Genomic DNA, 13,273 nt, shown 5'->3' on the forward strand with positions numbered 1-13,273 from the left:
GCTGATGTTTTGGTCACTTTTGCATTTTGTCAATGCCCTCACCCCTAGAGGTAGCATGAGGCGATGTCTACAACCCAGACAAGTTGCTCAGGTAGTGCAGTTCATCCAGGATGGCACATCAATGCAGGCTGGGGATGAGATACCAGGAGACAGGTCATTACACCAGGAGATGTGGAGGAGGCCATAGGAGGGCAACAACTCAGCAGCAGGACCGCTACCTCCTCCTTTGTGCAAGGAGGAAGAGGAGGAGCAGTGCCAGAGCCCTGCAAAATGACCTCCAGCAGGCCACTAATATTCATGTTTCTGCGCAAACTGTCAGAAACAGATTCCATGAGGGTGGTATGAGGACCCAATGTTCACAAGTGGGGCTTGAGCTTACAGCCCAACAACGTGCAGAATGATTGGCACTTGCCAGAAAACACCAAGATTGGCAGATTTGCCATTGGTGCCCTGGAGATGTCGTGGAGAACTTTTTGTTGTCTACAACATCCTCCAGCATGACCGGTTTGGCACTGGGTCAGCAATGGTGTGGGGAGGCATTTCTTTGAAGGGATGCACAGCCCTCCATGTGCTAGCCAGAGGTACCCTAACTGCCATTAGGTACTGGGATGAGATTCTCAGACCTAGTGTGAGACCATATGCTGGTGCAGGGGGCCCCGGATTCCTTCTGATGCATGACAATGCTAGGCCTCATGTGGCTCAAGTGTGTCAGCAGTTGCATGAAGAAGGAATTCATGCTATGGACTGGCCTGCCCATTCCCCACACCTGAACCCAATCGAGCCCATCTGGGACATCATGTCTCGTTCCATCTACGAATGCCTCATTGCACCACAGATTGTCCAGGAGTTGACTAATGCTTTAATCTAGTTCTGATAGCAGATCCCTCAGGAGAACATCCGCTGAACATCAGGAGCATGCCCAGGTGTTGGAGGGAGGTCATACAGGCACGTGGAGGCCACACATACTACTGAGCCTTATTTTAACTTGTCTTGAGGAATTTCCATTTAAGTTGGGTCTGCCTGTAATTAGATTTTTCACTTTTATTTTGAGTATGTTTCCAAATCCATGGGATAATAATTTTGATTTACACTGATCATTTTTATGTTATTTTGTTCTCAACGTATTCCACTATGTAATGAATAAAGATTTTCAACTGGAATATTTCATTTAGTGAGATCTAGGATGTGTTATTTTAGTGTACCCTTTATTTTTTTGAGCAGTGTATGTTGATATGTTCAGTGTTCACTGAGATATTACATATTTTTAGGTTAAAAGCATGAATTGTGCCCCCTTGCGGCTATCATCATGAAACTTTGTACGCTGTACAAAGTGTGCCCATGGATATACTATTCAAACTTCATGATGATTGGATGTTGTTAAGCCTGTCAATCACAGAACATGCATTGTAGCCATCTTGATTTGAAAGTTCCAGATTGTTTTGATACTTATTGACTGGCATGTTCCTGTGAACATTCTGACACCAATATCATGGGGATCAGATCAAAATCCAGGGATTATGCAAAATATCTAAGTGGACGGAGCTTAGTGGTTGTATCAACTTTTTGGATTCGTCGAGACCCAAGAATTATGCAAAAAAAAAAAAAAAAAAAAAATCTCTACATCTCAGGTGTGGAAAATCTTTTAATGAAAGTATTTTCCTCTCACTGTAGTGCCCCCTGGAGGCCAATCAGGCTGATTGGCCTAGGCATCCGGACCAGATACCCAAACCACCTCAACTGACTCCTCTCTCTTGGAGGTGCTGACCCTCATCCCTACCGCTTCACACTCGGCTGCAAACTGGTCCAGCAAGAGCTAGAGGTCCCGTCTCGATGAAGCCAACATTATCCGCAAAAAGCAGACATGGAATGCCCGACTGGTTGAGCAAACTCCCACGCACCCTCCAGGATCCTAGCGAGGGTAAAGAGCTGGTCCTGTGTTCCACGACCGGGGCGGAATCTGCATTGTTCCTCCTGGATCCGAGGTTCAACTATCAGTCGGACTCTCTTCTCCAGTACCCCTGCATAGACTTTTCCGGGGAGGCTGAGGAGTGTGATCCCCCTATAGTTGGAACACACCCTCTGATCCCCCTTTTTAAAAAGGGGAACCACCAAAGTTTTCCTTCCACCGCCTAATGACGTCCTAATGAGTCAAGGTCAACAGCTCCCCACCCCCACCTTATACAGTGTTGGTAGGAAACCGCTTTCCGCTCCTGAGTCACCTGATGGTTTGCCAGAACCTTCACAAAGCTGACTGAATGTCGTTTTCCATGTCCTCACTGAACTCCTCCCACACCTAAGTTTTTGCCCCAACCAGGCTCAATAGGACTCTTTCTTCAGCCTGACATCCCCCCTCACCTGGGGTGTCCACCACCGAGTGGGGGGATTGCCACCCCGACAGGCACCGACAACATTTCAGCCACAGCTAGGTTCAGCCGCCTCAACAATGGAGGTCCGGAACATGGCCCATTCGGACTCGATGTCGCCGGCCTCGTCAGGGATGCAGTCGAAGTTCTGCCTGATGTGGGAGTTGAAGATCTTTCTGACAGGTTCCTCTGCCAAACGTTCCCAGCAAACCCTCAACACACATTTAGGCCTGCCAGGTGTGTCCGGCATCCTCCCCCGCCATCTAATACAACTCACCACCAGGTGGTGATCAGTTGACAGCTCAGCACCTCTCTTCACCCGAGTGTCCAGAACAAATGGCCAAAGGTCCAATAATACAACTATAAAGTTGATCATCGAAATGTGGCCTAGGGTATCCTGATGCCAGGTGTACTTGTGGACACCCTTATGCTCAAACATGGTGTTCGTAATGGACAAACTGTGACGGGCACAGAAATACAAACAACTGAACACCACTCGGGTTCAGATCAGCGGGGCCGTTCCTCACTGAATTATTTTTAGGGAAGACAGAATTGATGTTTATGTTTCCTGACGTTATGACTGTATAGACAACAATTAATTCATTTTGTTTTTCGACCTGTATATTTGAAATTTTTTTTGTAAAGGCAAGCAGTGCCACCAAAAGCCAGTCAGGTGAGAGGATTTTTTAGTTTAAAGATAACATTCATTTAAAAAATTATTAGTAAATATATCCTTATGTGAAAATGAATTAAAATTTAATTGAGAATCTATTTCTGCTGTCAAATGTCACATTCAGACATACAGGTTATTAAACAGAACTACAACTATAGAACAAATGCACATTGCTTGTACCAGTCTATTTTCTCAGTATTTGACTGTATTTAGAACCTGCTACTTTAAGTAACACTGTGGCTTTGTTTAATCTGTACCTCCTCAGAGAAATTTGCTGCTATGAGGCAATTACCCATAGACCCCCCCGGTTAAAGCTTAGACCCTCCAATCATTAATCTCTAGTGACGGCCCTGTAAACATGTAAGTTTAACATTTATTTTAATAAACAGAGTCTGAGGGCAGTGGCTTGCACTAAATAAAGTTTATTATAACTTTGTCTTATTACAAAATAAGACATTAATTAACTGGCTTGAGATGAAGCCAGGTTAAAAATACAAAACAAACAATAAGAACGACAAAGAGGGAAAACAAAGCTCATCGAGTTTTCTCTCCACTGCTCATCAAGAGGCAGCTGCTGTAATGGTCCTTAGTGTCTGTGAGGAGCATTTTTTAGCTGCACATTCAGGGCTTGAGAACAGTAGGTTCTTCAGCATGAACCATGGCTGAATATTAGGAAATAAGACAGGAACACGCTCCGTTCGTTTCTGTGGCTCTGTGTCAGTTAAGTTTCTCCACTGTTTACAAACTCAGCAGGACGGCTCAGAAATCGGCAACTTTACAGACATATATCTCACAGACAGAGGAGGACTGCTGAATTTGTCTTATTTCCTGTGTGTGTGTGTCTCTCTTTGTGGTGGGGAGACATTTTTTGACATTAGTGTGTTTATAAAACTCCATATAGCTGTGCACAGCCACATTAACCTTCATGTTTTACTGTAACCAGATACATTGAATAAATAGGTCATTGTAATTCTTAAAATATTCTTGGTCTTTTTGTTCTTTGTTTGTAGATCATCAAGTATTTATCCATAAGTAAAATAACAAACAAAAAAACCAAAACACTGAAACCGGTGTTATATTATGAATAAAACTTTGTGCTCCTTTTTATATTTCTGCATTTATTAGTCCTGCCCTCCATATTTTCTGTACAACAATATCATGAAAAAAAAAACCCCACACACACACACATGTAAACCAAGACATTGTTATGAAGCACCAAAGCTTCTTCAGACCTTCCAGTGAGAAGGGTATGTATTTTGGGCTTTCCTGTTTTTGAAATGCCAGAAAAACCTCTGTGACAATGGCTATATGGCTAATGGCAATCCGGCATTGACTAGTTTCTCTTTGCTTGTTTTATGATTTATCACCCGAACTTTTGTATAGAAGCACTGGAACATGAGGGGGAGTGTGCTGTTGCAATATAACAGCACAGCTGACGTGGACTACAGCACTTGCCTTTTGCTCGTGCTAAGGCCGCATCATGTCATGTTCTATTGCTTAAAAGTGCTGAATTGGTTTTTCATGCAGGGATTAGACAACATAGCAATCTAAACGAGGATTATCTATTGAAAGGAGTCCAGGATTCATCTTAATCCTTCTCTGGCAATCCAAGCCTAAATATAAAAAAAAGTCAGCTAAATGATTATTGGCTAATAAGTACAAGATCTCTGTACATACCACTGAGCTTTGATCCTGTATCGAATGTGTTTGTGTGCTGTTGAAAACCCTTTTGGACGGAAGCATGTAATTCTCAGCATCAGCCACTTCCTGCATGTCTTCCTCTGTACTGAGCAGAGTGCTGTACAAATTACTATCTGTTGGACTGGTCAGGTGCATCAGTTCATCGACCTGTGAACAACCAAGTCAAATTATGATACTGTACTTATCTTGATATTATACTGTACACAGTAAATCATACTCCTATTGTTTTAAAAATTAACATATAGGTCACACATAATCTCACAATGGGGGATCGATCTTGCATTAATCTGTTAGGATGTGAACACTATGTCAATTAGGAACTGCTAATTATGTAATTTTATAAGGGGGACTATGCTAGTTTAAAGACTTCTGATCTCTGATGGCTGTAACAAACTGCAGCCTCAAATACTCTATTTCAGCATTTATTTTAAGTAGATATTCAGCAAAAAGTAGATATCCAACAAAATGCAGCTCACTCCTTGGTTTGGACAATTAGTGTAAACAGGGTGAGCTCCCAACAGAGCACTGGAGAATAGAACTCAAGTGCAGAGAACCAAGACCAAAAAAGAAAAGAAAACAAAAGCAACCCTCAGAAGGTAAAAGAGTGCCAGGAAGAGTAATACAAAAATTAGGGGAAATAAAAGGAAAAATATTCCCAAGGAGGGAAACCCGAGAAACCCTTAGAGGCAAGCTCAAAGGGAAAGCCTGGTGGTGCACTAAAAAGGTAAAGAGAAGGGAGATCCAGGGGGAAAATGTGAGTCTTTACCAGATTACTGGACAGGATCGTATGACACTCTACGTAGAGCAACCCAAGAATGAACACTGAAATTTGAGGTAGGTAGATCGATCCAAATATCGATAATATCGATACCAACGCTGGTATTGGTATTGAACAATACTCGTAGAAAAAAATCGATACTCAAGCCTTTTTTCTCTCCCACCGCTCTGCCGCTGAAGTCTGTGTGCAAGGCAGCGCAGAGCACCCCCCACCCCGCGCTTCTTCAACTTGCGAGGAGCAGCACCCCCCCAACAACACCCCTCCCCCTCTCCCACCCCCCCGCTTTGTCAACTTGTGAGGAGAAGCAACCCCCCCCCCCCACGCGCTTACTTCTACAGCTGCATATGGCGAAGACTTCCGGTATCAGTGTCATGATCAATATCAGCAAGTATTTCGACCAAGTATTTACTTGGTATCGGATCGATACCAACGCTCCCGGTATCGCCCACATTTAACTGAAATCAGGGTTGGTTTCTCAAAAAGGCGTGGCCAAGGTGGAGCTAATTGCCTCAAATCAAGAAATAGTGTTTCTATCTCCTTATCTCTGCTGGAGATAAGGAGAGACCCTGACAGACAAGAGTCTGAACTGTGTATTTTTAAGTAACTGCTACTCAAAGTGCCTTCTCAGCTGTTAGAAATTTGCATTTTTAAGCATAGCTAAATATGTATATTTTTGCTGTCCTTTTACTGCTTTAACACTTTGCACAATGGTCCAGGGGGTATGCGGTCTCATTTCATTCTATATACTTGTATACGGTTGAAATCACAGTTAAAGCTTCTCTGAGTCTGGTGTGTAATTGCAATTCCCCTTCTCCTGTACCAATCTGTACACAAATTTCTGAGCTGTGCATTAGTCCACTTTGTTAGGAATCTGTGGTGTACAAACCCAATAGTGTGAATATTACCTGAATGACAAGGTAGCGAGATGGGTCTCGAGCCATCTTTGAGAACTCTGCAATGAGCTCCCGAAAGCAAGGTCTGCTGTCTGCATTGATCATCCAACCTGAAGTGTTTTTCAAATGTCACATATTAGAAACATGGAGCAGTTTTTCTTATACATAGTAACTCTACTAACTGCCAGAAGGAAGTAGACAGTTTTGCAGGAACAGACGGGGGCCACACTCAGTAACTCTAAAGTGTGAATATGTTGCAATGTATCTCAGAGTAAAAGTACATGATACCTACCTAATAAACTGGACACTAGAAACCCAATGATAATCCTACATTATACAATATAATTAGGTTTGTGTTCAGTGTCAATTAATTATCAAAGACGAACATTTGACCATGATCATGTAGACATCTATCGTGCATATGGAAGGCTGAGGTAAACGTTCTCCTTTCTCCAGTAGTTCTGCAATTTCACTAACAGGAATTTCATCATAGGGTTTTGCACCAAATGTCATGAGCTCCCACACAGTTACACCTGCAAAGTAAAAAGCACAGGTAATTACATTGGAAATATTATGCTAAATATTCATTCATTCATTCATTATCTGTAACCGCCTATCCAGTTCAGGGTCGCAGTGTGTCCAGAGCCTACCTGGAATCATTAGGTGCAAGGTGGGAATACACCCTGGAGGGGAGCCAGTCCATCACAGGGCAACACACACACACTCACACATTCACTCACAAAATGACATCTATGGACACTTTTGAGTCGCCAATCCACCTACCAACATGTGTTTTTGGACTGTAGGAGGAAACCGGAGCACCCGGAGGAAACCCACACAGACATGGGGAGAACACTTATGCTAAATATGCTACATACAAACTGGATTCCAAAAAAGTTGGGACACTAAACAAATTGTGAATAAACACTGAATGCAATGATGTGGAGGTGCCAACATCTAATATTATATTCAGAATAGAACACATATCACAGATCAAAAGTTTAAACTGAGAGAATGTATCATTTTGAGGGAAAAATATGTTGTTTCAAAATTTCATGGCATCAACAAAATCCCAAAAAAAGGTGGGACAAGGCCATTTTTTACCACTGTGTGGCATCCCCCTTCTTCTTACAACACTCAACAGACGTCTGGGGACAGAGGAGACCAGTTTCTCAAGTTTAAAAATAGGAATGCTCTCCCATTCATATCTAATACAGGCCTCTAACTGTTCAGTCGTCTTGGGCCTTCTTTGTCGCACCTTCCTCTTTATGATGCGCCAGATAGATAGATAGATAGATAGAGATAGCCTTTATTGTCATTGCACATTGTACAACGAAATTGAGCAGCAACCTTTAAAGTGCTTAAACAAACAAAAACAGTAGGAACATGCAGTTTTTTTACAATATAAATAACAAATTATTGCACTAGCCCTGAGTAGTAGAAGAGATTAATGTGCGTGTGTTTGCTGTGTATTGCACAGGCCCTGAGTGGCTTAAGAGGTTTGTGTGTTCAGTTCCCGTACAGCACTGGGGTAAAAGCTGTTTTTCAGTCTGTTTGTCCTGGACGTGATGGACCTGAGGTGTTTTCCTGAGGTCAACTGTTGGAAGAGATGGTGTCCAGGGTGGGAGGAGTCTTTCAGTATATTGGCTGCCCTGCTGAGGCAGCGGGAGCTGAACAGATCCTCCAGCCTGGGCAGTGGACAGCCGAGGATCTTCTGGGCCATGTTGATCACTCTCTGTAGAGCTCTCCTTTCTGCCACTGAGCAGCTGCTGTACCATGTTGAGATTCAGTAGGTCAGCACACTCTCGATGGCACAGCGGTAGTATGACACCAGCAGCTTCTCCTGAAGGTTGTTTTTCCTGAGAATTCTCAGGAAATAGAGTCTCTGCTGTGCCTTTCTAACCACAGCTGTGGTGTTGGTGGTCCAGGAGAGCTCTTCAGAGATGTGCATACCCAGACGTCTGAAGGAAGGGACTCTTTCCACACAGTCCCCATTTATGATGAGTGGTGTGGGGTCTATGCGTTTCCTCCGGAAGTGTATGACCAGTTCTTTTGTTTTGGTGGAGTTCAGGGAGAATTGTTCTCTGCACACCACTCCGCCAGTCCCAGGACTTCATCCCTGTAGGCGGTCTCATCTCCACCAGATATGAGTCCCACCATGGTTGTGTCATCCGCAAACTTGATGATTGTGTTGCTGGAGTGGGTGGGGGTGCAGTCGTGGGTGTAGAGTGCGTAAAGGAGAGGACTCAGCACGCAGCCCTGTGGAGCTCCAGTGCTGAGTGTTACCCTGGAGGACTGATGGCGGCCTAATCTAACAGACTGGGTGCGGTTTGTTAAAAAGTCCTTTATCCAGATGCATGTGGATTGAGAAAGTCCAAGGTCTATGAGTTTGATCACCAGTCTGCTGGGGATGACCGTATTAAAGGCAGAGCTAAAGTCTATAAACAGTATTCTTACATAGTTTCCCTGGTGTTCCAGGTGTGTGAGTGCTGTGTGAAGGGTAGTGTTGATGTCATCCTCAGTGGACCTGTTTGCTTTGTAAGCAAACTGATGTGGATCGAAGCTGGGAGCGAGAGTGGCTCTGATGTGCTGTAGAACCAGTCTCTCAAAGCACTTCATTATAACCGGTGTGAGTGCGACTGGACGGTAGTCATTGAGGTTGCTGATGGTGTTCTTTTTGGGCAGTGGAATAATGGTGGCAGACTTCAGACACGGTGGTATGATGGATTTTGATAGGGACAGGTTGAAGATTTTTGTGAAAATGCCACAGAGCTGGTCTGCGCATATTTTCAGCACCTTTCCTGTCACACCATCCGGGCTAGCAGCTTTCCTGGGGTTCACTGCTTTAAGTACACGTCTCACCTCGTGTTCTTGCACCATGGGTATGTGGTTATTGGAGACTGGTGGAGGTCTTGTGTTTGTCTCCACTGCTCCCACCTCATAGCGATCAAAGAAACAGTTAAGTTCCTCTGCCAGTGAAGCATCACACTCCACAGTAATGCAGTTTCTGGACTTGTGGTTGGTGATGTGTTGAATGCCCTGCCACACGTGACGTGGGTCGTTGTTGGTGAAGTGTTCCTCAATTTTCCTCTTGTAGGCAATCTTGGCCTCTTTGATGCCTCTCTTCAGGTTGGTTCTTGCCACGCTGTATAAGGCTCTGTCCCCAGACCTGAATGCGATGTTACGCTTGTTGAGGAGAATTCGGACCTCTTTTGTCAACCAGGGTTTTTGGTTTGGGTAAACCCTGATGTTTTTGTCCACTGTTACATTGTCCACACAGTTCTTGATGTAGCAGAGTACAGTTGATGTGTACACTTCCAGGTCCTGATCCTCAAAAATGTCCCAGTTGGTTCTTTCGAAGCAGTCCTGCAGCTATAAGGAAGCTCCTTCGGACCATGTCTGGACAGTCTTTGTGATAGGATGAGATCTTCTTTTGAGGGGGGTGTATGCCGGAGTTAGAAATATAGAGCAGTGGTCTGATTGACCCAAGTGTGGTAATAGGGTAGTTTTAAAACTGTTCTTTAAACTTGAGTACACTTTATCCAGTGTATTTTTTCCCCTGGAGGCACATTTGATGTGCTGATCAAATTTAGGACTGATTTTAAATCAGCATGATTAAAATCACCGGCTATTATGTGGACCGCTTCAGGGTAACTGTTTTGCTGTGAATTGATGGCACTGAGCAGATAGCTTAGCGCTATGTTGGCATTAGCATCAGGAGGAATATACACAGCGGTTACCAGGACAATGGTAAACTCTCGGGGAAGATAGAATGGCCTGCATTTCACTGTCATATACTCAAGATCAGGAGAACAGTGCCTATCAGTGATGTTGGCATTAGTACACCAGCTGTTGTGTGTGTAAATGCATAGCCCCCCTCCTTTTGTTTTACCTGAGTCTTTGTTTCTGTCCCAATGGAACACTGTACGGCCTGCTAGCTCGATGGCTACATCTGGGACGAGCGAGTGCAGCCACGTCTATGTGATTACCAAAATGCAGCAGTCCTCAATTAGTCGGTTTGTAGAAATCAGCAGACTAAGATTATCCAGCTTGTTCGTGATTGCTCTGGTGTTGGTGAGAAAGACGCTGGGTAGCGCTGGCTTGTGTGGTTGTTTCTTAAGCCTCGCCGCTATGCCGGACCGGCTTTTGCTTCCTTTGTCTCCTCTGCCTCCTCCACCTTCCGGAGCCAATCACCACCCACAGAGCTCCCGGTGTTCTGGCTATCTCCTCCGGTATACTCTGTGAGTGCAGATATTCCTTTGTAATGACCTGGTTTTGCTGTAATCTGATACTTAGGAGATCCTGCCGGCTGTATATATGATTCGCGGTACTAAACGTGACTTTTCCGAGCAAACATACAAAGGAAAACACAAAAAAACAGCACCTAATCGGAGAGCGTTGAGCCGCTGCGTCTGTGCGCGCCGCCATCTTGCTGATATAAATGTTCTCTATAGGTGAAAGATCTGGACTGCAGGCTGGCCATTTCAGTACGCGGATCCTTCTCCTACGTAGCCATGATGTTGTGATTGCTGCAGTATGTGGTCTGGCATTATCTTGTTGAAAAATGCAGGGTCTTCCCTGAAAGAGATGACGTCTAGATGGGAGCATATGTTGTTCTAGAACCTGAACATAGTTCTCTGCATTAATGGTGCCTTTCCAGACATGCAAGCTGCCCGTGCCACAAGCAGTCATGCAACCCCATACCATCAGTGATGCAGGCTTCTGAACGGAGCGTTGATAACAACTTGGATTATCCTTGTTCTCTCTGGTCCGGATGACATGGCGTCCCAATGTTCCATAAAGAACTTCAAATCGTGATTCATCTGACCACAGAACAGTCTTCCATTTTGCCACACTCCAATTTAAAAGACCCCTGGCACAGTGCAAATGTCTGAGCTTGTGGAGCTTGCTTAGAAATGGCTTCCTCTTTGCACTGTAGAGTTTCAGCTGGCAATGGCGGATGGCAAGGTGGATTGTGTTCACTGACAATGCTTCCTGGAAGTATTCCTGAGCCCATTCTGTTATTTCCTTGACAATGGCATTCCTTTTTGAGGTGCAATGACGTTTAAGGGCCCGGAGATCACGAGCATCCAGTAGAGTTTTATGGGCTTGACCCTTACGCACAGTTGTTCCAGATTCTCTGAATCTTTTGATGATGTTATGCACGGTTAATGATGATAACTTAAAAGTCTTTGCTATTTTATGCTGGGTAACACCATTCTGGTATTGCTGCACTATCTTTCTGCGCAACAATGGTGGAATTGGTGATCCTCTTACCATCTTGGCTTCAGAGAGACACTGACACTCTGAGAAGCTCTTTTTATACCCAATCATGTTGTCAATTGACCTAATTAGTGTTAATTGGTCTTCCAGCTGTTCGTTATATGCTCAATTTCCTTTTTCCAGCCACTTATTGCTACTTGTCCCAACTTTTTGGGATTTGTTGACACTGTGAAATTTTAAATCAACATATTTTTCCTTTAAAATGTTACATTTACTCAGATTAAACTTTTGATCTGTCATCTATGTTTTATTACGAATAAAATATTGATATTTGCAATCTCCACATCATTGCATTCAGTTTTTAATCACAATTTGTGTAGTGTCCCAACTTGTTTGGAATCCAGTTTGTACATTAGTTTACATTGTATGCAACAGGTTAAATATGAATCTTTTACTATATTTAGTCTGTTAAAATGAACGGGACTAGAACATATTCTGACCGTAACTCCAGACATCACTCTGATGTGTATATTTCCAGTGAAGAATGGATTCTAGAGCCATCCACTTTATTGGAACCTGCCACAAACATAAAGCATTAAATATTTAGATGTAAGCAATGCTAATATTAAAAATAAACACATTATATGGACTTATATATATATATATATATATATTTATATATATATAAACACACTATGGAACTGGTGATAATAAGGCCAATGACTGACTGACTATCCATTTATATAAAAGATTGCTTTAGTTATGGTTAAAGTGGTGCCTAATGATGTAGTATGTCTGTGTAGGCAATAGTGAAAAAGGCAGCACACTAGATATTGTCACAAACTGTGTGCCAAATTGAAAAGCAATCACTGCAATTGGACAAAGTGAAATGCAGTCCACACATGTCATTGCTTTTTCACACTAACATGCAGAATACATGCCAAAATGAAAAGCAAAATTGCTATTACATGACTTGACATCTTTACTGAAAAACAATACACAAGGGTTTGCATTTTAAAAATGAAATGCTGAATTAGTGCCAGAATTGAATACCGCCTCGAAATGTAGACATTGCACAACTGGGTGACCACGAACCGTGTTTCTTGTTTCAATAACTTTTCTATGCAACAGCTGCCCGGGGTCAGCTGACTATCTCTGACTATTGTGCTTTGGCCAGAGAAGCTGACAAAGTTTTTTTTGTTAGGCAGCAGTGTCACGTGACCATGCACTCCCCCAAGCACCCACCACTTGCTGATGCCTCCACCTGTGTCTTACACACCCCTCTGTTTCTGCTATACACACTTTAGGAATAAAGCAAAAAAAAAAAAAGTCCACCTTGTGCCTACAAGAGCATGGGAAACGACATGGCCGGTGCCTGTTAGCAGCAACAGCTGTCGGCTATTCCAGTAGCCCTCTTTTCCTCACGGATGGCAATTCCGGACGTTGTTTGCCATGGGATATTAAGTCCGGTGGTTTAGGCCCTGACCTTGAGACCGCCAATGGTACCTCCAGCCCCACATATGGGAAACGGTCAGTGACATTGCGTTTCAGGGGCAGTTTTTCAATTGGGAACTTTTGTTGCTAGAGTGTCCACTCCCCTCTTCGGTGCTGATTTTCTGTGTGCTAATGATCTCCTGCTTGA

The 13,273-nt window shown here is 43.5% G+C and overlaps 1 protein-coding gene across 3 annotated transcripts in view; it reads right to left on the bottom strand.

The window, feature by feature from the left end:
* The window catches only part of LOC136709111 (epidermal growth factor receptor-like), a 159,778-nt gene that overhangs the window by 4,956 nt on the left and 141,549 nt on the right, over positions 1–13,273 (bottom strand). For all 3 annotated transcript variants that reach the window (XM_066684142.1, XM_066684141.1, XM_066684143.1), the window contains 4 exons: positions 12,132–12,207; positions 6,795–6,941; positions 6,421–6,518; positions 4,714–4,884 (listed from right to left, as the gene is read on the bottom strand). In XM_066684142.1, coding sequence (XP_066540239.1) covers positions 4,714–4,884; positions 6,421–6,518; positions 6,795–6,941; positions 12,132–12,207 — 492 coding nt within the window. The remainder of the gene's footprint in view (positions 1–4,713; positions 4,885–6,420; positions 6,519–6,794; positions 6,942–12,131; positions 12,208–13,273) is intronic.

Source organism: Hoplias malabaricus, chromosome 10 (genome assembly GCF_029633855.1).
Source record: "Hoplias malabaricus isolate fHopMal1 chromosome 10, fHopMal1.hap1, whole genome shotgun sequence".
NCBI lineage: Eukaryota > Metazoa > Chordata > Actinopteri > Characiformes > Erythrinidae > Hoplias > Hoplias malabaricus.